Consider the following 23889-nt stretch of genomic DNA (forward strand, 5'->3'; position numbering starts at 1 on the left):
CTTGTAAAGTTTGTTTTGTTTTCTGAAACCACACTAAGAGTTTTGTAAAGTGACATTTACAATATGAGAAGTGACTAAAATAATGTTCCTGTGTTCATAACCCACATATAATCCATTGTGGTGGAGGGAGCTTGGGGGAGAATCCCTGCCTCACCTCCAGGCCTTTGCACGTACCATGCCTCCTGCGTCCCCTTCACTTGGTGCACTCCTATTTTTCCTGCTACCTGCTCTGGGAAGCCTTCCCTGGCTTTTTTAAATCTGAGCTAAGCACAGCTTCTATGTGTGCCTCTAACAACTAACCAATGAAAACAGCAAATGTAGTGACTACACTCAAGGGCCAAGGAATGCCACCAATGGCTTAAAATTGTAAACACCCACTATGGAGTCCTTCAACAGGAATTCCAGCTCTGTGAATGACAGGGGAGCACAGTGGACAGGAAACAGGCTTTGGAGTTAAAAGACAGTTTTCAGTTTTGGCTCTGTCACTTTCTGGTTTGTGATCTTGGGCAAATCACTTCATGTTTCTAAGCTCCCGCTTTCTTACTTTACAAGTAGGAATAATAACACCTGTGTCATAGGTGAGGCCTAAATGATAGGGTGTGTTTTCAGATGCTTAGTGCCATATCAGGCAAGTAGTGTCTGATAAATGTCTACCAGGCACTCCTGGGAAACCATATGAGGCAGTTCTACTCTGTCCTATAAGGTCGCTATGAGTTGGAATCGATTCGATGGCAGAGGGTTTGGTTCACCTAAGTGAAAGTTTACAGATCAAGTTAGTCACTCATACAGAAAGTTATACCCACCTTGCTATGTACTCCTAGCTGCTCTCTCCCTAATGAGACAGCACATTCCACATCTCTACCCTGTAGTCCCGTGTCCACTCAACCAGCTCCTGTTCCCCCCTTCCTTCCCATTTCGCCTCCAGGCAGGAGTTGCCCACATAGTCTCATGTGTCTACATGAGCCAAGAAGCTCACTCCTCATCAGTGTCATTATCTGTCTTATAGTCCAGTCCAATCCCTGTCTGAAGAGTTGGCTTCGGGAATGGTTCCAGTCTTGGCCTAACAAAGAGTCTGGGGACCATGACCTCCAGGGTCCCTCTCCTTTTTTAGAATTATAGCTGTTTTATCTGTACAGTTAGTTGTCTCTTTCCCTCAGTGGACTATGGGTTCCACCAGGGCAGGAGACCACCATCTCTCTGTTACTCACCTTTTGCATTCTCTACACTAAACTCAGCACTGGGCACATAATAGGTGTTCAGAAACATCGGTTGAATCGACGATTGATTGATTGGCAGTTGGTCGTAATTGGCTTATTTTCAGAGACCTATATATTTTCTTTCTTATGCAGTAAGTGTTTAACCCTAAGGCGAACTCTGGGGCCTTTACTGTATTTCTTAGAACAGAGCCCTTATCAAATGATAGCTATAAAAATAAATCATACATCTGCCCAAAATGATTGGTTATTAGTCACCTCGAAATTTGAAAGCTCTTTCTGCTAAGAAAACTGACTTATTCAGAGACTGGAACACTTTGAAATGGTTTTCTATATGAAGTTTATCTTTATGGCTTCAGTTTTTAAAGTATTTTTGGAATATAACTATAATACTTTTGGCAGGTGTTGATACACAGTCAAGTACCCAGATTATCCTATATTTGAGTTCTTAATTGTATTGATTTCAGAGGGATTTTGTGTGTCAGACCTAGTAAATTGGTGTTGTCCACTTATCATCCCATGCTGATAAAAAAAAATTTGGCCTCAGATCTACAATATTTCCAGGTAACTAACTTTTATCGTTTTTATTATCATTTGTTATGATGGAAGAAATTCAGGGTTGTTGTGTCCTGTATTGATGCTTCCTGATTCATTCTAGAAGCAGAAAAGGGGAAACTAGAAATGCTGATGTCATCACATGTGTGCACAGAGTATTACCAATTTTTTTTGTTTCCAAATATTCATATATATATATATATTTCTATCGTTTTCTTTTGCTTCACTGTCTGATATGAAAAAGATGAAGTACACCTACTAGAGTGGCAAACTGTAAAATCTGGTTTTATACCAAAGGAGAAGGTACTCATTGAATTTGTCTTGATGCCAAGTAAGGAGGCAAGGAATGATTAGTATCTTAGAGACTGTGGCCAGAATTCAAAATGGTGGTGACAGATTCCTGCGTGGCCAACACTCAACTGGCTGACATTCAAAGAGTGACATGAGAAAGAACCAACCCAACCAACAAAGGAAAGCTGCATGGGAATAACACACGTTGGACAGAGCTGGCCATTTTTGAACAGACAAAAACAAGTGGGGTTCACAATGGACCATGAGGTTAAAATGTAACTGCTCAGAGAATTTGGCTAGCAGAACTGTAACTCCCATTCAAGTACTAGCTTGGGTTTATAATAAACTGAAGGCCCTTGTCTTTTCTACTTTTTGTTTTCATAGCTTTCTGTTTGCAAAAAATATATATAAGACTGTAACAATCAGTTTTCGTATTAAAGAGTATTTTGGGTTTTCTCCACTAGAGCAAGTGAAATTAAAACAGAAGAGTTTTGAAGAGCATTTTTGTTATTATTCTTCACTGTGGAAATAATACTTCATCTTGATAGACCTGTGTGTGCTCATACACACCTATATATGTCAGTTTGATAGAAAACCATAAGGGAAGAGCACACTGGGCATTCCTCAAGCTAAAAGAACTGAAGAAATAAGCCTCAAGTTGCAATAGAGAAAGATTCTCTGGGGAAAATACTAAATGATGCAGGAAGCATCAAAAGAAGATGGAAGGAATATACAGAATCATCATACCAAAAAGAATTGGTAGACGTTCAACCATTTCAAGAGGTAGAATATGATCAGGAATCGATGGTATTGAAGGAAGAAGTCCAAGCTGCACTGAGGGCATTGGTGAAAAACAAGGCTTCAGGCATTGATGGAATTGAGATGTTTCAGCAAATGGATGCAGTGCTGGAAGTGCTCACTCGTCTATGCCAAGAAATCTGGAAGACAGCTACCTGGCCAACTGACTGGAAGAGATCCATATATATGCCTATTCCCAAGAAAGGTGATCCAGCCGAATATAGAAATTATCAAACAATGTCATTAATATCACGTGTAAGCAAAATTTTGCTGAAGACCATTCAAAAGCCGGTGCAGCAGTGTATCGACAGGGAACTGCCAGAAATTCAGGCTGGAGTTAGAAGAGGACGTGGAACCAGGTATATATCATTGCTGGTGTTAGATGGATTCTGGCTGAAAGCAGAGAATATCAGAAAGATGTTTACCTGTGTTTTATTGACTATACTAAGGCATTAGACTGTGTGGATCACAATAAATTATAGATAAAATTGCGAAAAATGGATATTCCAGAACACGTAATTGTGCTTGTGAGGAACCTGTAAATAGATCAAGAGGCAGTTGTTCTACAGAACAAGGGGATACTGATTGGTTTAAAGTCAGGAAAGGTGTGCATCAGGATTGTATCCTTTCGCCGTACCTATTCAATCTGTCTGCTGAGCAGATAATCCAGGAAGCTGTACTATGTGAAGAACGGGACATCAGGATTGGAGGAAAAGTCATTAACAACCTGCATTATGCAGATGACACAACCTTGCTTGGTGAAAGTGAAGAGGACTTGAATCACTTACTGATGAAGATCAAAGACAACAGCCTTCAGTATGGATTACACCTCAACATGAAGAAAACAAAAATCATCACAACTGGACCAATGAACAACATCGTGATAAACGGAGAAAAGATTGAATTTGAAAAGGATTTCGTTTTAGTTGGATCCATAATCCACACCCATGGAAGCAGCAGTCAAGAAATCAAAAGACCCATTGCATTGGACAAATTTGCTGTAAAGGACCTCTTTAAAGTGTTGCAAAGCAAAGATGGCACCTTGAAGACTAAGATACGCCTGACCTAAGCCATGGTATTTTCAATCACATCATATGCGTACAAAAACTGGACAATGAATAAGGAAGACCGAAGAAGAATTGACGCATTTGAATTGTGGTGTTGGCGAAGAATATTGAATATACCATGGACTGCCGAAAGAACGAACAGATCTGCCTTGGAAGAAGTACAGCCAGAATGCTCCTTAGAAGCAAAGATGGCAGGACTGCATCTTACATACTTTGGACATGTTGTCAGGAGGATCAGTCCCTGGAGAATGATATCATGTTTGGTAAAGTACAGGGTCAATGGAAAAGAGGAAGATCCTCAATGAGATGGATTGACACAGTGGCTGCAACAGTGGGCTCAAGTATAACAATGATTGTGAGCATGATGCAGGACCCGGGCAGTGTTTCATTCTGTGGTACATAGGGTTGCTATAGGTTGGAACAGACTGGACAGCACCTGACGACAACAGCGTGTGCACATGTACATATGTATCCAATTACATGGATAAGGGTGTATTTATAGTTATTTATAGATAAGCTCATATACATGGATGTGTGTGTACCTTATTTCAATTGGTGCCTGTTATAAACTTATTTATTCTTTTAATTTACATAAAAGTACATGTATATGTACTGAATTGAATATGATTTTTTCTTATTAAAACAAGTTAACATTAAGATTGTTAGTGCCATTGATAAAGGCTATAAATATAACCTGTTGTTCTCATTATTAAATTATTACATTGATACTTTTTCGTTAGCCATCCTAAGAAGGTCGAATTGGACTCTGTAAATGTGAATGGTAATGTTATCTAGGAGTCAGTTTGGATTACATGGCCACATCTTTATTATTTGTCATTTCTTAGTTCCTTTCTGCTTTCTCTTTTCCCCATAGGTAAGGTCTCTGAGGCAACTATGGGACTCTTCATGTTTGTCAGAAATGAATTCCAAGGTTGATACATGAGGGAGGAGAAAGAGAGAAGGGGGCAGGAAGAGGGCGTTGCTGCGAAAAGCCAAGTGGAGACAAGACTGGGCCCACACGAGGATGACAGACCCTTAGAAGAGTCTAGACGTCGTGAGCTAGAGCCAAGGAGAGAGGATCCCTCAGAAGACAAGGCAGGGCAGAGTTGAAAGGAATCAGGGCCTACTCTAATGTGTTTGGGTTTCATCAGTGAGGTGGGGGAGGGGAGAGGGTGATCTTGGGGGGGCAGGAGACGTGCATGGACAGATGGAGGAAGGAAGACTGAGGAGGTTGGGTTGGTTGAGTGACAGGAGCCAGCCAAAAATATGTCTTGAGAGAATAACAGAGAGAGAAACCAGGAATGATGGGAATAGGCAGAGGCCATGTTATAACAGAAGGATGAATAGCAAATTCTGGAGCTGAGGTAGCTGAGACAGGGAAGGTGGAAGAGAAATGTGAAATGGGTAGAGTGAGCTGGCTTCAAGAACTGAGAGCCCTTGCTGCTTGTGCCTCTGAATACTTCTGTAAGGGGTGGAGCACAGGGTATGGTCTGGAGGGCAGCTGCTCCTGGAAGGTACTGAGCCTGTAGGGTTCCCAGGGTCGGTAGATCAGCACTCCCCTTACCTCTCACCTCCAGCCCATCTTTCCCAGACTTTGGAAAATGAAGAGGGAGGGAACCACTTTGACACCCATGGCATACAGACTTTAACGCATGTTGGGCAAAACTGATTTGAAAATTACCAGGTGGTAAATGAGTCTTTGTTTTGATTATTTATACCCTCCTTGTTTCAAAAATAATTTAAAGTGGCTTTCCAAATGACACGTAATACTATAAGATAAATAATAAATAAGTGAGGATATTAGTGATAGGGAAAATACTATTAGGAAAAAAAATCATGCATGTCTTGAGTCATGTACAAGAGGTAGATCACAAATTGGTCCTTCACATTTCTAGTATATATTGTGCTCTACAGTGTCCATCAGATCAAAACAAGCCAGTTGCTTAGCTATTTATAGACATTTTAAAATACTGAACAATGTCCACGACAATATCTTTTCATAGATAAAACAAATTTATGAGGCCTTCTGACGTCATTGAAAGCAATCTGTCCAGGGACTGAAACAATGTGATCAGGTATTCAGCTCACTGATGGTCTGGTTTAATTGAGGGATAGATTTTATCTAGCACAGGAGTCACACACCCACATGCCTACAGGACATAAGTGTATGAATGGGCCTGGGGTGAAGGTGTGGCTGCTAGGAGAGCGCATGCTACAGCTAAGCGGCATTCAGATTCACATTTCATAACACAAACCTTGTACTGACTTCATAGGACACAGTACAGGCCAAACTGCCCCGTTAAAATTCTGGTCTAGAGGAATGTGTAGATAGCATATCATCTAGGAGATCTTAAAAACTTTTTCTCACTTGAGCTTTTGGAAGATAATGAATAGCAGTGAGTTATGGGTTGTATTTTTTTGACAAGTACCTGGTCCGTAGATGCCCCACGCTGAGGTAAAATCATCAGATCGTTGAGATTGCAGAGATAAGGGGAGGTGGTCAACTCCAATATGGCCTTGGGCCTCCAGGCCCCATTTTGGGGTCCACCAGAAGAGAAGAAACAGGTCCAACGTTTTGGGACACCATGTTGTAACGTAGATGGTAAATGGAAATCACATATATAAAATGTGATTAAGAAGTTTTGATTATGGGCAGATTTTGAATATGTGTCCTCGCAAAGGAGGACATTGATGAGGATAATCAAAATTAAGCTCTATAGTGTTTTAGAGTAGTGGTGAGGTAGTTAAGGTCAGCAGTTTGAATCCACCAGGCGCTCCTTGGAAACTCTGGGGGGCAGTTCTATTCTGTCCTATAGGGTTGCTATGAGTCGAAATAGACTCGACGGCAGCTTTGGTTTTTGGATTTTCAGTGTTTTAGAAGAAGACCATTTCCTATCAAAAGATGATATCAGGTCTTCTCTGGAGCCTTAAATGGAATAGTTTTCTAGTTATTTATGTGCACACACCCATCATTCCATACATCCCTTCATCCATCCACACACACACATGCACAGATGCATGCATGCATATATAAAAACACCATATACTTAATCTGGAGTCCTGTTTCCATCTTGTGATATTATGATATTTGGTTCTAAGCATTCTGGAGCTTTCCTTCAGATTATGTAGCTGTCGTATGTGTAGATGCTAGGATATAGTGTAGTTTTCAGTGATCCAGCACCTCCAAGCAGGAGAAAAGGCAGCTTGCTAATTAATTTTCTAATACAGTGTGATCCTATTATATGCAAATTGAATTATGCAAATTCTAACTAATGAGACATAAAAAAAAAAATGAGACATAAGTAATATTAATAAAAGCCTCACAGTATATACGGAACTTCAAAGGACACGTTCCCCCAAATTATGCAGCAAGTCATCTCAGATTTTCAAAGCTGCCAGGCCAGTGGAATTGTAAAACTGCTTGGTTACCCAGCGGCACCACCTTTTATTATAAACAGAAATGTCTTCTACTAATCTTTGGCAATTTTACATGAACTCTGTGTAATGAACTTCTTCAAGGATTTTGGTGACATTTGTGTTTTTATTTTAGCTTCCTATAATTTAAAACCTTTATTATATCTTTCAAAATGTCACCCAGGTATGCTATTAAAAAAAAACAAAACCAAAACCAAACCCATTGCTGTTGAGTCGATTCCGACCCATAGCAACCCACAGGACAGGGTAGAACTGCCCCATACAGTTTCCAGGGAGCACCTGGTAGATTCGAACTGCCAGCCTTTTGGTTAGCAGCTGTACCACTTAATCACTGTGCCACCGGGGTTTCCAAGTATTTATAGCAGTGCTGAAAATCAGGAACTTTGAAACGGAAATTAGGCATGATAAAATACTATGATATGCCATGCCGTTATTTTATGAGGTAAGCTCAGAAATATGAGATGATGCCAGTAAAGTTAAAAAGAACCAGGAAAGCAAAAATATAACACCATGCCTACAGATTTATGTGTTCGGAAAGTGCACTCCCCACACTATCCCCCCCAGACTGTGGGAAGATTGGTCTTGAATTATGTCAGTTTTTCACGAATGCATCGCATGCGTAAAATGGAACCAGCTTTTGTGAGTCCCTGTTACCTAGGCTTGGCTAAGATGGCTTAGGTTGAAAAATACATAGAACAAGGTACTTATGTGTCTGACATTGAGGAGAAGAGAATCTGGAAGGTCACCTTTTCTTCTCCTTAAAACTAAAAAAAACTAGTCGGCATATATTTAATGAATTATATACGCCACGCTGCATTGCTTGTTGTGGGGGAGGAAGTACATTTCTTGTCCTCAATAAGTTTAAAGTCCACATAAGACATCACGATTGGCAAAAGTAAAAGTTCAGAGAGCAAGCCAGACATTAGACCTAAGATGATTTAACACACATACTCAGTGCTGTCAAGATGGTCTGGCAGGCATTCCCAGGTCAGAGGGGCAGGCAGCACATCTGAGCCCGGAGCGCGTTGATGGGATTTGCGGCTGGATGAAGATCAGCTCCAGGAGAGGCAGGAGGTGAGAGGAGGGTGTGCACCTGTGTGTGGTGAAGGGCTAGATGAGAAGGGTTTAATTTAACACGGTCTAAAGTGCCCAACTTCTGGTGGAATCCAGGTAAGCCTTCCTTGCACTTGATTTACATTTGGGGAAAGGAAGCTGGTCACCTCCCGGTTGTAACCACCATCTAAACACGTTCAGAGTCCCTTATTTTTACATCAAGTAATATAAAGTGATGGAGCTCTGGTGGCGCAGTGGTTAAGAGCTCAGGCTGCTAACCAAAAGATCTGCACTTCAGATCCTCCAGCCACTCATTGGAAACCCTATGGGGCAGTTCTGCTCTGTCCTGCAGGGTCACTAGGAGTCGAAATCGACTCGGTGACAATGGGTTACAGGTTAATATAAAATGATACGGCCTTTAATAATAACTGCTTATATTTAAATGGTGCTTACCGTGTGCCAGGCGCTGTTTGAACGACTTTGGTAACTTCTTTAATCCTCACAGCAGCCTTTTGAGGTAGCTGCTATTATTTCCTCCGTTTTACAGGTGAGGAAACAGAGGCACAGGGAGGTTAAATGACTTACCAAAGGTCTTAAAACTAATATGTGGCAGACCTGAGGGCCAGATTCAGGCAGGCTGGCTCCAGAGTCTGCTCCTCCAGCACCACGTTCTGTGTCCTCTCTCCGGAGCACCACGTTCTGTGTCCTCTCTCCGGAAGCTGGAGACAGGACCCACACTCTTGTCAGAAACTTCCTGCCTAGAGGAGAATGTGTTTCTAGATAAGAAAAATTACTGTATGAAAAAAAAAATCAGCAATATTTTATTAAGTAAATGTTCAGAAAATATTAAGTTAGATGCAGGAGGAGGGTAGAATAGATGTTGTTAAATCTGAGGAAGTGAAGGTGAGGGCCAGGCTCTGTGCTGGCAGAGAAGGCTTGGAGGAGCTTAATGTCTAGAAGACCTGACTAGGGGCAGTCTCCAGCAGTCATACTGACTCACCCCAAGGGTTCACCCCTTCCCTTCCTCCCTTCTCCGTCCTCCAGCCCCTCAGTCCCCAGGAGAGTACTGAATCTGATCAGGACATACTTTCCTTCAACAAAAACACTTATTAAACACCTAGTATGATTTTGAAAAGGAGTCTTGGTGGTGTGGCGGTTTGCACTCAGCTGCTATCCAAAAGGGTGGTGGTTTGGACTCACCAGCGGTTCCATGGGAGGAAGACCTGGCAATTGGCTTCCATAAAGATCACAGCCTAGAAAACTCTATGGGGGCAGTTCTACTCTGTCAGCATAGGGTTCCTATATGAGTCGAAATCCACTTGATGGCACCTAACAACAACATGATTTTGAAAGTACTGGGTTCACGAGGATGAATATGACCAAGTTCCTACCTTAGATTTTGTTTAGAAAGCCTCGTATGAATTCAGAAAATTCTGTGTTTCGCCTGACTCTCAGAACCCTCCTCCTACTTGTGAGTGAGGTTTGCACCTATTTGAAGAGGGGCGGAAATGTAATTTTACAGTTAAAAAGCTGTAAATGGCCATGCCTGTGGTTCTCCTCAGTCAGTATGAATGAATTTGTGAAGAGGTCAGAGTCTTCTGTCAGGCAGCCAAGTATAAATGGCTGCTGTCAGATTCCTCCCTTTTAGTAGTTGGGGAGGCAGAGACCCGAGACCAGCGTGGGAGGAGGGATACCAGTGAGAGGGCTGAGGAGAGAAGACAAACTTTGCTCAAGTGTCCTCAGCCTAGTTATCTGTTGTCCAGACTTGAAAATACTTGAGAGTTTTGCCCAGAGTGAGATGACCCCTGTTTATTTTCACCTGGGTAGGGAGAAATGGAAGCAGGGCACTGAGTATTGAATGATGAAGCTATAAAAACAGGCATTGGGATTTACATACCTGTTTTTGAACAGTGCTTTCCCATATTGCTTGTTCATTACCACAGCTCGTGCTGATGCCCCAAGGGAGGTGCCTGACACAAGTCCTCTCTGAATGTAGGTTTCCTCCCCTCGTCTGCCTTAAAGGGTTAGTTGTATCAGATGAATCTGTATTACATTTATTATACTTTTGTGGGACTGCTGTTCGTAAAGGAACTAGGGATTTTGTAGTTTTAGGTATCTCTTTCACAAAGCAGTCAAATGGGCTTCTGTAATATTGCTAATTTGCTATAGGTCTGAATTTAAATGCCACCAGTGCTGTTTTGAAGAGCTTTGAAATCGTTTCCTGTTTATTTTGGTTAATTATAAGGCTTGGGGAGTTGAAAAAGAGGCCTGGCATTATTCATATATTTACTTAATACCTAAACATTTACTGGGTGTCTGAAACATTAGATAGAAAATGCAGGAAATGGATCAGTTTGCATCCCAATGGGGAGCCAGATACACAGGTGAACAGTTATGGTAGAATAGTTATGAAGCAGCATAAAAGAGTAAACATTTTTATGGAACTTTACAAAGTGCTTCCACATGTATTTGAGGTGAGTGGGGCAGCATTCTGTCCTTGTTTTACAGGTGAGGAAACTCCTCAGCGTCAACTCTTAGTCCATGGCAGAAGTGGCCACGTAGCCCTCTCATTATTCCCAGCCGTCATCCCAGGGTGGACAATGGAAGGGTGAGGCTAGGAAGGGAGATGAGTTTGAGCTAAGCCTTGAAAGAAAAAATGTTCATGAGGTAGAGGCTGGCTTCCACCTGCTTCATCAGAAGGCTGTGTGAGATGTAAAAGCATTGTCAGAAGTCCTCAGACTGTTCCCAAGGCTCACCCTGTTCTGAATTGCCTACTTCCCTCTTAGGCTCTCTCTTGAGGTTGTAATGGGGTGAGGTATTTGATGCACATATTACTTGATATTAAACAACCTGTTGGCTTAGTATTTCTCTCTGAATCCTGGCCACACCAGCCACATCAAAGTGGCTGACATGTAAACAAGCAGGGCTGGCAAGCGGATCTGGGGCTCTTCCTTGTAGAGTCCTTGAAGGCAGCAAAGCAGGTGAGATTGGCTATGATGACTACAAACAACACTACAGAAACAGGGATGTGGGCAGAGCAGTGGGACCTCCTCCATGTTCCATGTACGTGTTCTGGTAGAGCTTTCAGCACGATTTGCTAGTCTTTCATCTCCAAAGACCTGGTACGTGGGAAGTGCTCAGCATTGGCTGAATGATACTTTTTCAACCTTTGTGCATAGATAAGTTGTTAGGTACTGTTGAGTCGGTTCCAACTCATAGCAACCCCATGTACAGCAGAATAAAATACTGCCTGGTCCTGCACCATCCTCACAATTGTTGATACGCTTAATGTAGCCACTGTGTCAGTCCATCTCTTTGAGAGCTTTACGATGTCCTTCTCTGGGGCCTGGTCCCTCCTGATAACGTGTCCAAAATATGTAAGACGAAGTTCCCCATCCTCCCTTCCCCTTCTAGCCTTCCTTTCTTTAATGTGAAAATACTTCGTAAAGAAATATCAAATTAGTCTCAGCATTAAAAAAATTTTTAATTTTGTATATTGTGACTATAAAAGTATAGTTATGTCATCCCTTGATTTGATTTCATTAGCCCTGGGTTAATATCATTTTGGTTACTGCCACTACATTCCAGAGACATTCCCTTCAAGGCTATTATTCCTCTGAAGGACTGAGGATAAAAGCAGCTGAACTTTAATTGACTAATTAACATTTTAAAGGACACAAAAGGTCACAGCACTGGGGACTGCGGTTAATTTACTCAGAGTTTACAAGCCATTCTTCCACTTCATTTCAGCACACTGCAGTACACTTAGGTCTTCCTGTCCGGGGCTACAGCTCTCTCGCTTCCTTCTGCTCTGCCTGTCCTGTGTGGGTTTGATCTGCTGGTGTGTTTTTGTTGCAGTTCTGTTCATTACCAGGTTTGTGTAAGGCCTGGGGCCTGTGGTGCCAGGAACACAAAGATGAGTGAGAGGTGTGCTCTCCTGAGCCAGGGAAGTACGATGAGGGACTTAACCCTTTGGGGGTTTGTGGGTCATATAATATTCCAACCACTTTTTATGCCTCTGGAGTTTTTTGGGAAAGAGGTAACCTGATTTTAACGTGTTTAGCCTCCATGTGGGAGCCTTTTGAAATGTGTGAAACTGAAAAATCCTGAATGGGAGCTTCATTTTTGTGTAGATTGAGTATTGTATTAGGTAAATGCCTCCCTAATGTGTGAATTTTCTAAACTTTTGACCGGTTTGCCTTTCTCCTCACTGTGTTTCCCAATTGCTATGTTCTCATGAGAATGTACTTATCACAAGAATAAACTCTTGCCAGTCTTCGTTTGTAGTAGCCATTTTCTGCTTTATGCCATTCATTGTTTCCAAGTGTTGCTGACATCCTCCTTTCTAGCTTCTGAATGGTAAATAATGCCTTTCCAATAAGAAATAATGCATTGCAGTGGTACTTTTCAAGAGACTCAAACTCTCACAAGTTATTTTTGCCATGCATTCATTGACTCATATCAGTAGGGCTTACTGTGTTTTGGCATCTGCTGGGGCGTATGTGATCCTAGACAATGGGGATCATGGAGTCCTCTGGAACATACGGAACTCCAGATAGTGTCAAAATCTATAACTCATAACAAAAATTCTGAAGTGGTTGTTTAATCAGCATACCTTTCGTTATTGAAAACACATGGGATCAACAAAAAATTCAAAGAAGAAAATAAGCGGGTCACTAAAGGATTTTAAGTCAGATTCAGACCTGACCGTGCTGAGGAGACTCAGGATAGAGGGAAACTGGAGTCCTGGAGAAATGGGTGTTTTTAGAGTTGGGCTTTAAAAGAGCAGGAGAGGAGGGAGAGGTTTACTAAGTGCTAGGCCTTGTTTTAAGGGCTACAAGTATATCAGGTACATTCTGCTACTATCTGCATTTCAAACTGAGGAAACTGCTGCAAAGAGAAGTAATTGTTCAAGAGGACACAGCTGAGAATTGGTGCTTCTGGGATCCTAATGCAGGCAGCAGAGTTCCGGAGTCTGTACTGTGAACTGCTACATACACTGAATGGGATTTTGATAAAAGAAGATTAATGATTGTGGACCGCCGGGGGTGGATGAGGAAGCTACAGTGATCAGGTGGTGATGACCAAATACATGGAAGTCGGAAAGTTGGCTTAGGGCCATTTTGCTACAGCCCTGGGATCCTACACTGAAGTGGATAATGGTAACATAGCCATAACTATGGATCACAAGAGAATATTGTCCAATATAGTGCTGAAAGATGAGCCCCCTGCATTGGAAGGCAGTACTCAATAGCTGCAAGAGTGGGCTCAAACATACCAATGATCATGAAGATGGTGCAGGACCTAGCAATGCTTTGAGTTGGAGACAACTCAGTGGCAAGTAACAACAAACACAGCCATAACCTATGCTTGTATAGGCTGTGTGGGTGCTATCACCTGTGCTCTCTCATTTGGTGGAATGTTGTATTTGTAATTCAGTGGGCAGTGGTGAGGTTGTAAAGTTTTTTGAGTAGGGGAATCATAATTTGTACCCTCTTCTGTATCTTTGAGGGGCAGTGGTAGGTAATTCAGTGGTAGAATTCTTGCCTTCCATGTGGGAGACCTGTGGACCTGTGTTCCACTCCCAGCCAACGGACCTTATGCACTGCTGCTACTCATCTGTTCTTGGAGGCTTGCGTGTTGCTGTGATGTTGAACAGGTTTCAGTGGTGCTTCTAGAATAAGACAGACTAGGAAGAAAGGCCTGGCGATCTATTTCCGAAAATCTGGCGATAAAAACTCTGTGGATCACAACAGTCTGATCCTATAGTGCGTAGGGTTGTCATGAGCCTGGGCCCGATTCTACTGCAGCTAACAATGACAACCTATCTCTTCAGCCTATCTTTTTTTTGGCCCAGTTGATCTCAGACCTTGTTGCCTTCTGTGCTGTGCCCTTTCTCTTCCTTCTCTCTACAGTTATATTTCCAGAAAGAGTTTTCCGAGGTGCCCTCTGTACTCACTGTTCCTGCTTCTTCACCTCCCCACTCATTCGTCACTGTCCACTGTGACCCCGAGCTCCATCATTCCACTGGACTGGCTCTCACAGGGATGTCACTGCTCATTCTGTTGAGGACATCTCAGTCTCTGTCTTATCCAGTGGTCATCACCTAGGAGAGATTTTGCCCCCAGAAGACACTTGGCAACGTCTGTAGACATTTTGGAGACTTAAAAGGTCCCCCCTGATAACTTTGAGAGAATTCTCTTTTTTGTCTTCACCGCCTGGTGGCATAATTCTCTAGACCAACATCTCTGCCATCCACCACCTATTGCCTTCGAGTCTGTTCCGACTCATAGTGACCTTACAGGACAGAGTAGAACTGCTTCGTAGGGTTTCCAAGGCTGTAATCTTTACGGGTGCAGACTGCCACATCTTTCTCCCACGGAACAGCTGGTAGGTTTGAACTGCCGACCTTTTGGTTAGCAGCTGAGCTCTTAAACCACTGCACCACGAGAGCTCCTTTCTTTGCTGTTAAAAAACAGAAAAACACATAAACCTGTTGCTGTCAAGCCGATTCCGACTCATAATTACCCTACCTTTAGGAATGAGAATTAGGGATGAGGTGAGGCTGTTTTCTAGCTTCTCTATAATATTCAGGACAAAATAAATACCCCAGCTAGTATTCTACTGGCATCTAGTGGATAGAGGCTAGGGTTGCTGCTAAATGTTTTACAATGCATAGTCGGTTCCCACAACAAAGAATTATCCAGCCCCAAATGTCAGTAGTTCTGAGGTTGAGAAACTGATCTTCGCTGTCACTCTACCACATTTCACACTCCTCCGTTCTTAAAACTCTTCCGAGTCCCTTGACATGATTCTTTCCTGACTTGTCCAGTAAATTCTCAGTTGATTGCTAATCAGTCTCCGTGGTTAACTCTTCTCATCCAGCCTTTTAATGTTGCTTCTTAGAATTTTTTTCCCAGTCCCTCATCTCTGCCCACTCCTCACAGTCTTCTCAGGCTGGCTCGCTCTCACCAGTTCCAGGCATTTAACCTCCATCTCTGGGTTAGTGACTCTACACCTGTATTCACAAATCTAGCTCTTTTTTTTTTTTTCCTTTTACCATTTTAAATGTACAATTCAGTGACATTAAGTACATCCATCCTATTGTACAACCATTACCACTATATATTTCTACAATGTTTATATCACCCCAAACAGAAACTCAGTACTCCTTCAACAATAACTCCCATTCCCTCCTCCTTCCACCACCTGTTGTTGTTGTTAGGTGCGGTTCCGACTCATAGCGATCCTATGTACAACAGAACAAAACACTGCCAGTCCTGCACTATCCTCACAATTGTTATGCTTTAGCCCATTGTTGCAGCCACCGTGGCAGTCTGTCTCGTTGAGGGTCTTTTTCTTTTTCACTGACTCGCTACTTTACCAAGCATGATGTTCTTCCCAGGGACTGGTCCCTCCTGATAACATATCCAAAGTATGTGAGAGAAGGTCTTGGCATCCTTGCTTCTAAGGAGCATTCTGGCTGTACTTCTTCCAAGACAGATTTATTTGTTCTTCTGTTAGTCCATGGTATATTCAGTATTCTTTGCTAACACCATAACTCAAAGGCATCAGTTCTTCCTCACTTTTCCTTATTCATTGGCCAGCTTTTGCATGCATCTCAGGAGATTGAAAATACCATGGCTTGGGTCAGGTGCACCTTAGTCCTCAAAGTGACATCATTGCCTTTTAACACTTTAAAGAAGTCTCTTGCAGCAGATTTGCCCCTGCAACATGTCGTTTGATTTCTCGGCTGCTGCTTCCATTGGCGTTGATTGTGCATCCAAGTAAAATGAAATCCTTGACAACTTCAGTCTTTTCTCTGTTTATCACGTGTTTCTTATTGGTCAGGTTGTGAGGATTTTTGTTTTCTTTATGTTGAGGTGTAATCCATACTGAAGGCTGTAGTCCTTGATCTTCATCAGTAAGTACTTCAAGTCCTCTTTGCTTTCAGCAAGCAAGGTTGTGTCATCTGCATACCGCAGGTTGTTAATAAGTCTTCCTTCAATCCCGATGCTTTGTTCTTCTTCATATAATCCAGCTTCTTGGATTATTTGCACAGCATATAGATTGAATAAGTATGGTGAAAGGATACAGCCTTGACGCACACCTTTCCTAATTTTAAACCACGTGGTATCCCGCTGTTCTTTCTGTTCAAATGACCCCCTCTTGGTCTGTGTACAGGCTCCTCATGAGCACAATTGAGTGTTCTGGAATTCCTATTCTTTGCAGTGTTAGTCCATAATTTGTTATGGTCTACACAATCAGATGCCTTTGCACAGTCAGTGAAACGTAGGTGAACATCTTTCTGGTATTCTCTGCTTTCAGCCAAGATCCATATCACATCAGCAATGATATCCCTCATTCCATGTCTTCTGAATCCAGCCTGAATTCCTGCTACAACAGCTTTTGAATAATCTTCAGCAAAAGCTTTCTTATGTGTGATATTAATGATACCCAGCCCCTAGTAACCACTAATCTACTTTGGTCTTTATGCATTTGCCTATTCTAAATATTTCATATACGTGGGATCACACAATGTTTGTCCTTTTGTGTCTGACATTATGATGATATTAGCATGATGTTTTCAAGGTTCATTCATGTTGTATCATGTATCAGTTTCTTTTGTCTTCATGGCTTCATAATATCCCATTGTATACATACACCACATTTTCTTTATTCATCTGTTTGCTTGGTAAAATAGAGGGTCAGCAGAAAAGAGGAAGACCCTCAATGAGATGGATTGACACAGTGGCTGCAACAATCGGCTCAGGCGTAGCAACAATTGTGAGGGTGGTGCAGGACTGGGCAGTGTTTCATTCTGTTGTGCATAGGGTCACTGAATCGGAACTATACTCGACAGCACCTAACAACAGCATTCATCTATTGATGAACACTTGGGTTGTTTCTGTCTTTGAGTATTGTGAATAATGCTGCAGTGAACATTGATGTATGCATATGTGTTTGAGTCTCTGCTTTCAAGTCTTTTGAGTATGTACTCAGGATTGGAATTGCTAGATCATATGGTAATTCTATGCTGAACTTTTTGAGGAAACCCCAAACTCTTCCATAGTGGCTGTACCATTTTATATTCCCACCACATCCTACCTCACTTGTTCGATAATAGTAGGTGTGAAGTAATATTTAATTGTGGTTTTGATTTGCATTTCCTTAATGACTAATGGCCTTGGCATCTGGGCTTATTGGCAATTTATGCATCTTCTTTGTGGAAATGTCTGTTTAAATCCTTTGCCCATTTTTTAATTGGGTTGTTTGTCTTTTTGTTGTAGGAATAGCTCTAGCTCTTTTTAGCTCCAGTTGTGTCTTTTTCCAACTTGGTGTTAGATAAATACTTGCAACTCAGCAGGTCCAAAACAGGGCCAGCTCAAAGTGTTCTTTCCTTCCAACCTGCCCCTCCTGTTATCAGCATTTATTTCGAGGAAACTTTAGTCACCTCACATTGCTTCAAAAGTTCAGTCGCTCATAATTTCTCACCTGTGTGATTACAGCTTCCTCTGCTTCATCCCCCAGCAGCCTCCAGTCTCATACCCCACTGCCACTAGGGTGAGCTTTCTGAAATAGAAGTCTCGACTTCAGGAGCCTACAGCTCAGTGTTCTCCTGTAGCTTCTTGTCTATAACATATAATGTCTAAACTCCTGAGTATGGCATATAGAACCTTCTTGATTAAGCCTAATGGTTCTCTACTGGGAGTAGCACTGTTCTCTAAAAGTGTGTGGGGGGAGGTGCTTGAAAACATACAAGCAATTGGAGCTACCACAGCGGGGAAGGTAGAGCAGGTGGGGAGCTACAGATATTTAGTGCCCAGGGTCCAGTGATGCTAAATTTCCTAAAATGCACTGGACTCTTGCACCCCACAAAGAATTGTCCAGATGTCAGTAATGCCCCCATTAAGAAATACTAAATTTAATTTTTAGCTCCTGCCTTGAGAAATAAAAGAGGGAAATGCTAAAGATCTAGCCCTGGGAAGTACTTATTTTGGGGAATGGAAGGTAAAAGAGGAGCCGGAGAAAAAGCTGGAAAAAAAAAGGATGATAATAATAAAATAACAGTGAAATGAAAGAGGAACTTTAAAGGAAATGGTCAGTTTTATTGAAAATTGTAGAAAAGCACAGAAGATACCAACTGCAGAAGGCGGTTAGTGGTGTTGCTCTTTGTGCTCCTCTCATCCCAGACCTGTTGGTTACACTGAACCCCCACTCCACACAACTGGTACCATGAGCTTGGGTCTCTGGCATTGCCTCGGATCTCCTTCCCTGGCTCTGTTCTATTGCTTTACTGCCTGCCTTTCAGTCTTCCAGTTCTGACCCCACCTTTGGTTCTTGGACTAGATCGGTTTTTCCATCTCTGATCTGGACCCACAATCACCTCATTACACAGTTTCTTTTACAAATGAAGATGTTCCAGGCTGTATTATAAAGTTTCAACTAACGAGAAGGATAACAGCTACAACGTTATTGTGCTGTGCTAGACTCAACAAACTTTTCTTATTTAATCCTCACAAAAATCTCTGTAAGGTAGCTACTATGATTATGTCCATTTTGCCATTGAGGAAATTGGAGATTAAATAAATAAAATAGCTTCTCCACTGTTAAACAGCTAGTGTTGCATGGGGCTAGGACTTAACCTTTTCGTTACCATTGACCTAACCCATCTGCGAGCCACTTTTTATGCCTCCGGACGCTAGGGGAAAGGCGTTATTTCAATTCTAATGTGTTTAGCGTCAGGGTGGGTCCCTTTTGAAATGAGTGAAGCTCAGCTGACCAGAATCGGAGGCTTGTTGTTGTATAGGTTGAGTATTCTATTAGGTGATGCTTCCTGGATATATTAGTTTTGTAAACTTTTGCCTTTTTTCCCCTTTATTTTGGTGAGATAAGGCTTGCAAGCATAATTGTGGCTTTCCTGGGTAATAGGGAGACCTGATGGGTTTATTTTAGTTTTTCTGTGTCATATTTGGAAAACCAGAGGTTCCTCATGTAACCTAATGGAAAGGCGCCAGGAGTAAATTACCTACCTAGTTCTCAGTAGCATACTGTCATGCCCAAGATTGGTGGCACCAAGGTGCCGCTCACCTCATTGATGATTGTATGGCCAGATCATATTTGTCAAATCCGTATTACCAGTCAAAAATTTAAACACCCTTAATTAGTAAGCGTGCATTCCAATACTAAAAACACATCCCATCAAAAAAAAAAAATTGTATTGAAAGGGTTTTTAACACATACCTGTTTGACAGATTTGTTCGTAAGTTTAAGCTTAGATGGTGAATCCCTGGTGGCATTGTGGTTAAGAGCTTGGCTGCTAACCAAGGTCAGCAGTTAGAATCCACCAGCTGCTCCTTGGAAAACCCTAGAAGGGAATTCTGCTCTATCCTATAGGGTTGTTATGAGTCAGAATCAACTTAGTGGCAATGAGTTAGTTAGGTTAAGCTCAGAAATTCAGTTGCCATTGAGAAGTTACAGGGACCCAGATTTACTTCTTAAGAAATGGGTTCTCCTTGTGTCACCATGCTTTCCTTTCCTTTCTGGGAACCTATGTGGCTGTTTGGACCCCTTGTGGGACATATGTTTGAGATAGGGTAGAAAGATCTCAGTGTTGCTGCTTTCTGTCCTGACGGTTTTGGGAGACTTCTTTTTTTTCTTCACAACCTAGCATATAATTCTGTGTGAACCAAAAGTTAATTTGATCTATCCCTGCCATCAGGTATCAAATAACTGTAGAAGAGAATTAGAGATGAGGCTGGCCTATTTTCTAGCCTCTGTGTGATATTTGGAAATCCTGGTGGTATAGTGGTTAAGAGCTATGGCTGCTAGCCAAAAGGTCAGCAACTCGAAATCCACCAGGTGCTCCTTGGAAACTCTATGTGAAGTTCTACTCTGACATACAGGGTTGGTATGAGTTGGAACCAACTCGACAGCAATGGGTTTAGTTTTTTTATTCGTTTTGTTTTATGTGATATTTAGCCATTGCTGTCGAGTCGATTCCGACTTACAGCGACCCTATAGGACAGAGTAGAACTTCCAAGGGTTCCCAAGGAGTGCCTGGTGGATTCGAACTGCCAGCCTTTTGGTTAGCAGCCACAGCACTTAGTTAACCACTACGCCACAAAGGTTTCCATATGGTATTTAGGACAACCTAAACCCTATGATATAGGGCTCTTTTGGAGATACCACCAGAATTGGTTGGTTAAGTAGCTTCATCATATTATTTTCTAGTTCACTGGAGTGACTCATTTCAGGGAGCCCTAGAACTGCCTGTCATTACACCCACATCTTAGGAAAACGTCATGGTATATCGTTGGAAGTACTGACACAGAGCTAAAGGTACTATGAAAGATTTGGACTTTTTGAAGCTCATTGGTATGTTTTTCAGCATTTAACAAATATCAGAAAATAAATGTCCTTGGCACAACATCGTAGCAGAAGAAAATGGTAAATATTTTCTCGCCCTGTCTGTGGTGGTAATGCCAGTGGTAGAACTCTTGACACCAGAAAGATTAGACTTTTGGCTTGATTGGGCTACTTTGGGATGATAGTCTTGATCTCTGATGTCACCTGGCCTCCCAATGTTCTGTATACTGAAGTTCTTTCTCCTTTTTTGTTCCTCCCCAGAAGCCCCTTGTGCCACACCCCTGATCTGCAGCTTCGGGCGGCCAGTTGACCTAGAGAAGGACGACTACCAGAAGGTGGTGTGTAACAACGAGCACTGCCCCTACAGCACCTGGATGCACCTGCAGTGTTTCTACGAGTGGGAGAGCAGCATCCTGGTCCAGTTCAACTGCATCGGCCGGGCGCGCAGCTGGAATGAGAAGCAGTGCCGCCAGAACATGTGGACAAAGAAGGGCTATGATCTGGCCTTCCGCTTCTGCTCCTGCCGCTGTGGACAAGGCCACTTAAAGAAGGACACAGACTGGTACCAGGTGAAGCGGATGCAGGACGAGAAAAAGAAAAAATCTGGGTTGGAGAAGAACACAGGGAAGCCCCCGAGTGAGGCTGTGGAGGAGGCAAAGAAGTGCAGGCCACAGAACAAGCCCCAAAAAGGCCTGAACCATGATCTCCCCCGACGCCATTCTATGGACCGGCAGAACTCCCAGGAAAAAGCAGTCAGTGCTGTGCCCTACGGTGCCCGCTCCCCCTGCGCCTCCCCTGGCCAGTCCCCACCCACAGGCTACTCCATCCTCTCCCCTGCCCACTTCAGCGGTCCCCGCTCCTCGAGATACCTTGGGGAATTCCTAAAGAATGCCATACATCTTGAGCCTCATAAAAAGGCCGTGGCGGGGGGCCACGTGTTCAGAAATGCCCACTTTGATTACAGTCCAGCCGGGTTATCGGTTCACAGGGGGGGACACTTTGATGCTCCCGTGCAGTTCCTGCGGCGGCTCGATCTCTCCGAGCTGCTCACGCACATCCCCCGGCATAAGTTGAACACTTTCCACGTGCGCATGGAAGACGATGCCCAAGTGGGCCAGGGCGAGGATCTGCGGAAGTTCATCCTCGCGGCCCTCAGTGCCAGCCATAGAAATGTTGTAAACTGTGCTCTGTGCCACCGAGCGCTCCCGGTGTTCGAACAGTTCCCACTGGTGGACGGAACTCTGTTCCTAAGCCCATCGAGACACGATGAGATTGAATATGATGTTCCTTGTCACCTTCAAGGTATAGGTGTTCATTCACCTTGCCTGCTTTTCGTTTGTTAGAAACCTAAAAGCAAACATGATGGAATCACTTTCCTCTGGCTTAATTTTAGCTGCTACTGCTGCTTTGTTCTAGGCACGTGCTAGGTAACCATTGCATATTTCAGAGTTACCAGTGATGGGGTGGCGGTACTGTTTTTTTTTTTTTTTTTAATCTGATGTCATTGTGCCAAGCACAGCTATCCTAGTGGGTAATTTTATGTTTTTGTTTTGCCATAATTTGAAGAGAGGATTGCTGGTGTGTAGTTTTTCATAACTGGGAGTATATTTAGAGAACAAATTGTACAGTTATGTCACTTGCTATAAAACAGTTGCCTTTGAAACTTAAAGTGTGCAGAAAGCTATGTGCCCTTTTGATCCAAGTAAACATAACAGAGTGGGAAGGAAAGTAGGGGTTAGAGAGGGCCATCATGTTTTTAGATGAGTAGAATTAATTTTGAAAGTTACAGATAATGAGACTCTATTGATAGCAGCAAAAGAAAATGGAGGGTTACTGAAAGCTGAGAAACTACCCTGCTGGTGGCGGGTGTGAGGCGGGGCAGGGTTCAGTGCTGCTTGCTAGTCCTCTGGATGATAAGCAAGGACTTCGGTTCATTTCAGCCATAAATTGAATGACAGGGAGTTGGTTAGGTAAGTGAAAAATCTGTCAATTCATATAAAACTATTGAGCTTACGTAAAGATGGGGTGCATGACATGTAGCATGTTGATACCCTTAAAAGTTAAATAGTGCTAACAAAAAGTCTGTAATAAAAATAATAGACCCCCCACTATTTTCTTCCTATTACCCCCTGTTGTCTGTCTCCAAATCCAAAGGGACTTTCAAATCTTAGTTGAGTTTTCAGATTTTTACTGTGATCGTTTAAGATACTGCTATCTTCATTCTCCAATTTTAGATACTATCTATTAATTTACTTTTAGGATGGATGACTGTGTAAGCTTTTTTTTTTTTTAACATCTTCCTCCTCTCTCCCAGGATAATATATCACAATTCTTGGTTAAATCCTTAAAGCTTTTAATATTATGAGTAAATAAATATTTAGTGCTGATCCAAGAAGTATAGGTGGATTTCCTGTAAGAAGTACTATATTTCCGTTCTAGGACAGCTTTTGTTTTTATTGGATCTAATAATTGCATCACATTTTCATTTGCTTTGCCTTCTTTGAAACTTTGGCTAATTGTTTTCACTCTTTGGCAGCTCTTCAACCCATCTCTCAAAAAACATTTCCACATACTTGTCATTTTTTTGTTTTTTTTTTTTTGTGTGTGTGTGCTTTAGGTGAAAATTTACATGGCAAATTAATCTCTCACACAACAATACATATATTGTTGTATGACATTGGTTGTCAACCCCGCCACCTGTCTACACTCTCCTTTTCTCGACCTTGGGTTCCCCATTTCCATCTGTCTAGCTTTCCTGTCCCCTCCTGCCTTCTTGTCCTTGCCCCTGGGCTGGTGTGCCCATTTAGTCTCGTATACATAATTGAACTACATGTGTTACTGTTTTTTAGGCCTGTCTAATCTTTGACTGAAGGGTAAACCTCAGGAGTGACTTCAGTACTCAGTTAAAAGGGTGTTGGGGTCCCTGTCAGACATTTTCTGAAATTTTTTCCCCTGAAATTTCTCTCGTAGAGACTTTCATCTTACTCTTGCCTATCCTGGTGCACTCATGACCTGCTATGCTACATGGTTGTCTTTCTAGGAATTTCTTCATTTATTTCCTTTTTTAAAATCTTCTGTTTCCTGGATCCCATGTTTTCTTTTTTCTT

At 42.3% G+C, this 23889-nt stretch overlaps 1 protein-coding gene across 4 annotated transcripts in view; it reads left to right on the plus strand.

Moving 5' to 3' along the window:
* The window catches only part of HECA (hdc homolog, cell cycle regulator), a 67628-nt gene that overhangs the window by 25077 nt on the left and 18662 nt on the right, over window positions 1-23889 (plus strand). For all 4 annotated transcript variants that reach the window (XR_007519418.1, XR_007519419.1, XR_007519420.1 and 1 more), the window contains exon 2: window positions 21044-22084. Coding sequence is in view for 1 of the 4 variants with exons in the window: in XM_049902336.1 (XP_049758293.1) it covers window positions 21044-22084 (1041 nt within the window). In the remaining 3 variants the exon portion in view is untranslated. The remainder of the gene's footprint in view (window positions 1-21043; window positions 22085-23889) is intronic.

The sequence above is a fragment of the Elephas maximus genome, chromosome 1 (assembly GCF_024166365.1).
Source record: "Elephas maximus indicus isolate mEleMax1 chromosome 1, mEleMax1 primary haplotype, whole genome shotgun sequence".
Lineage (NCBI taxonomy): Eukaryota > Metazoa > Chordata > Mammalia > Proboscidea > Elephantidae > Elephas > Elephas maximus.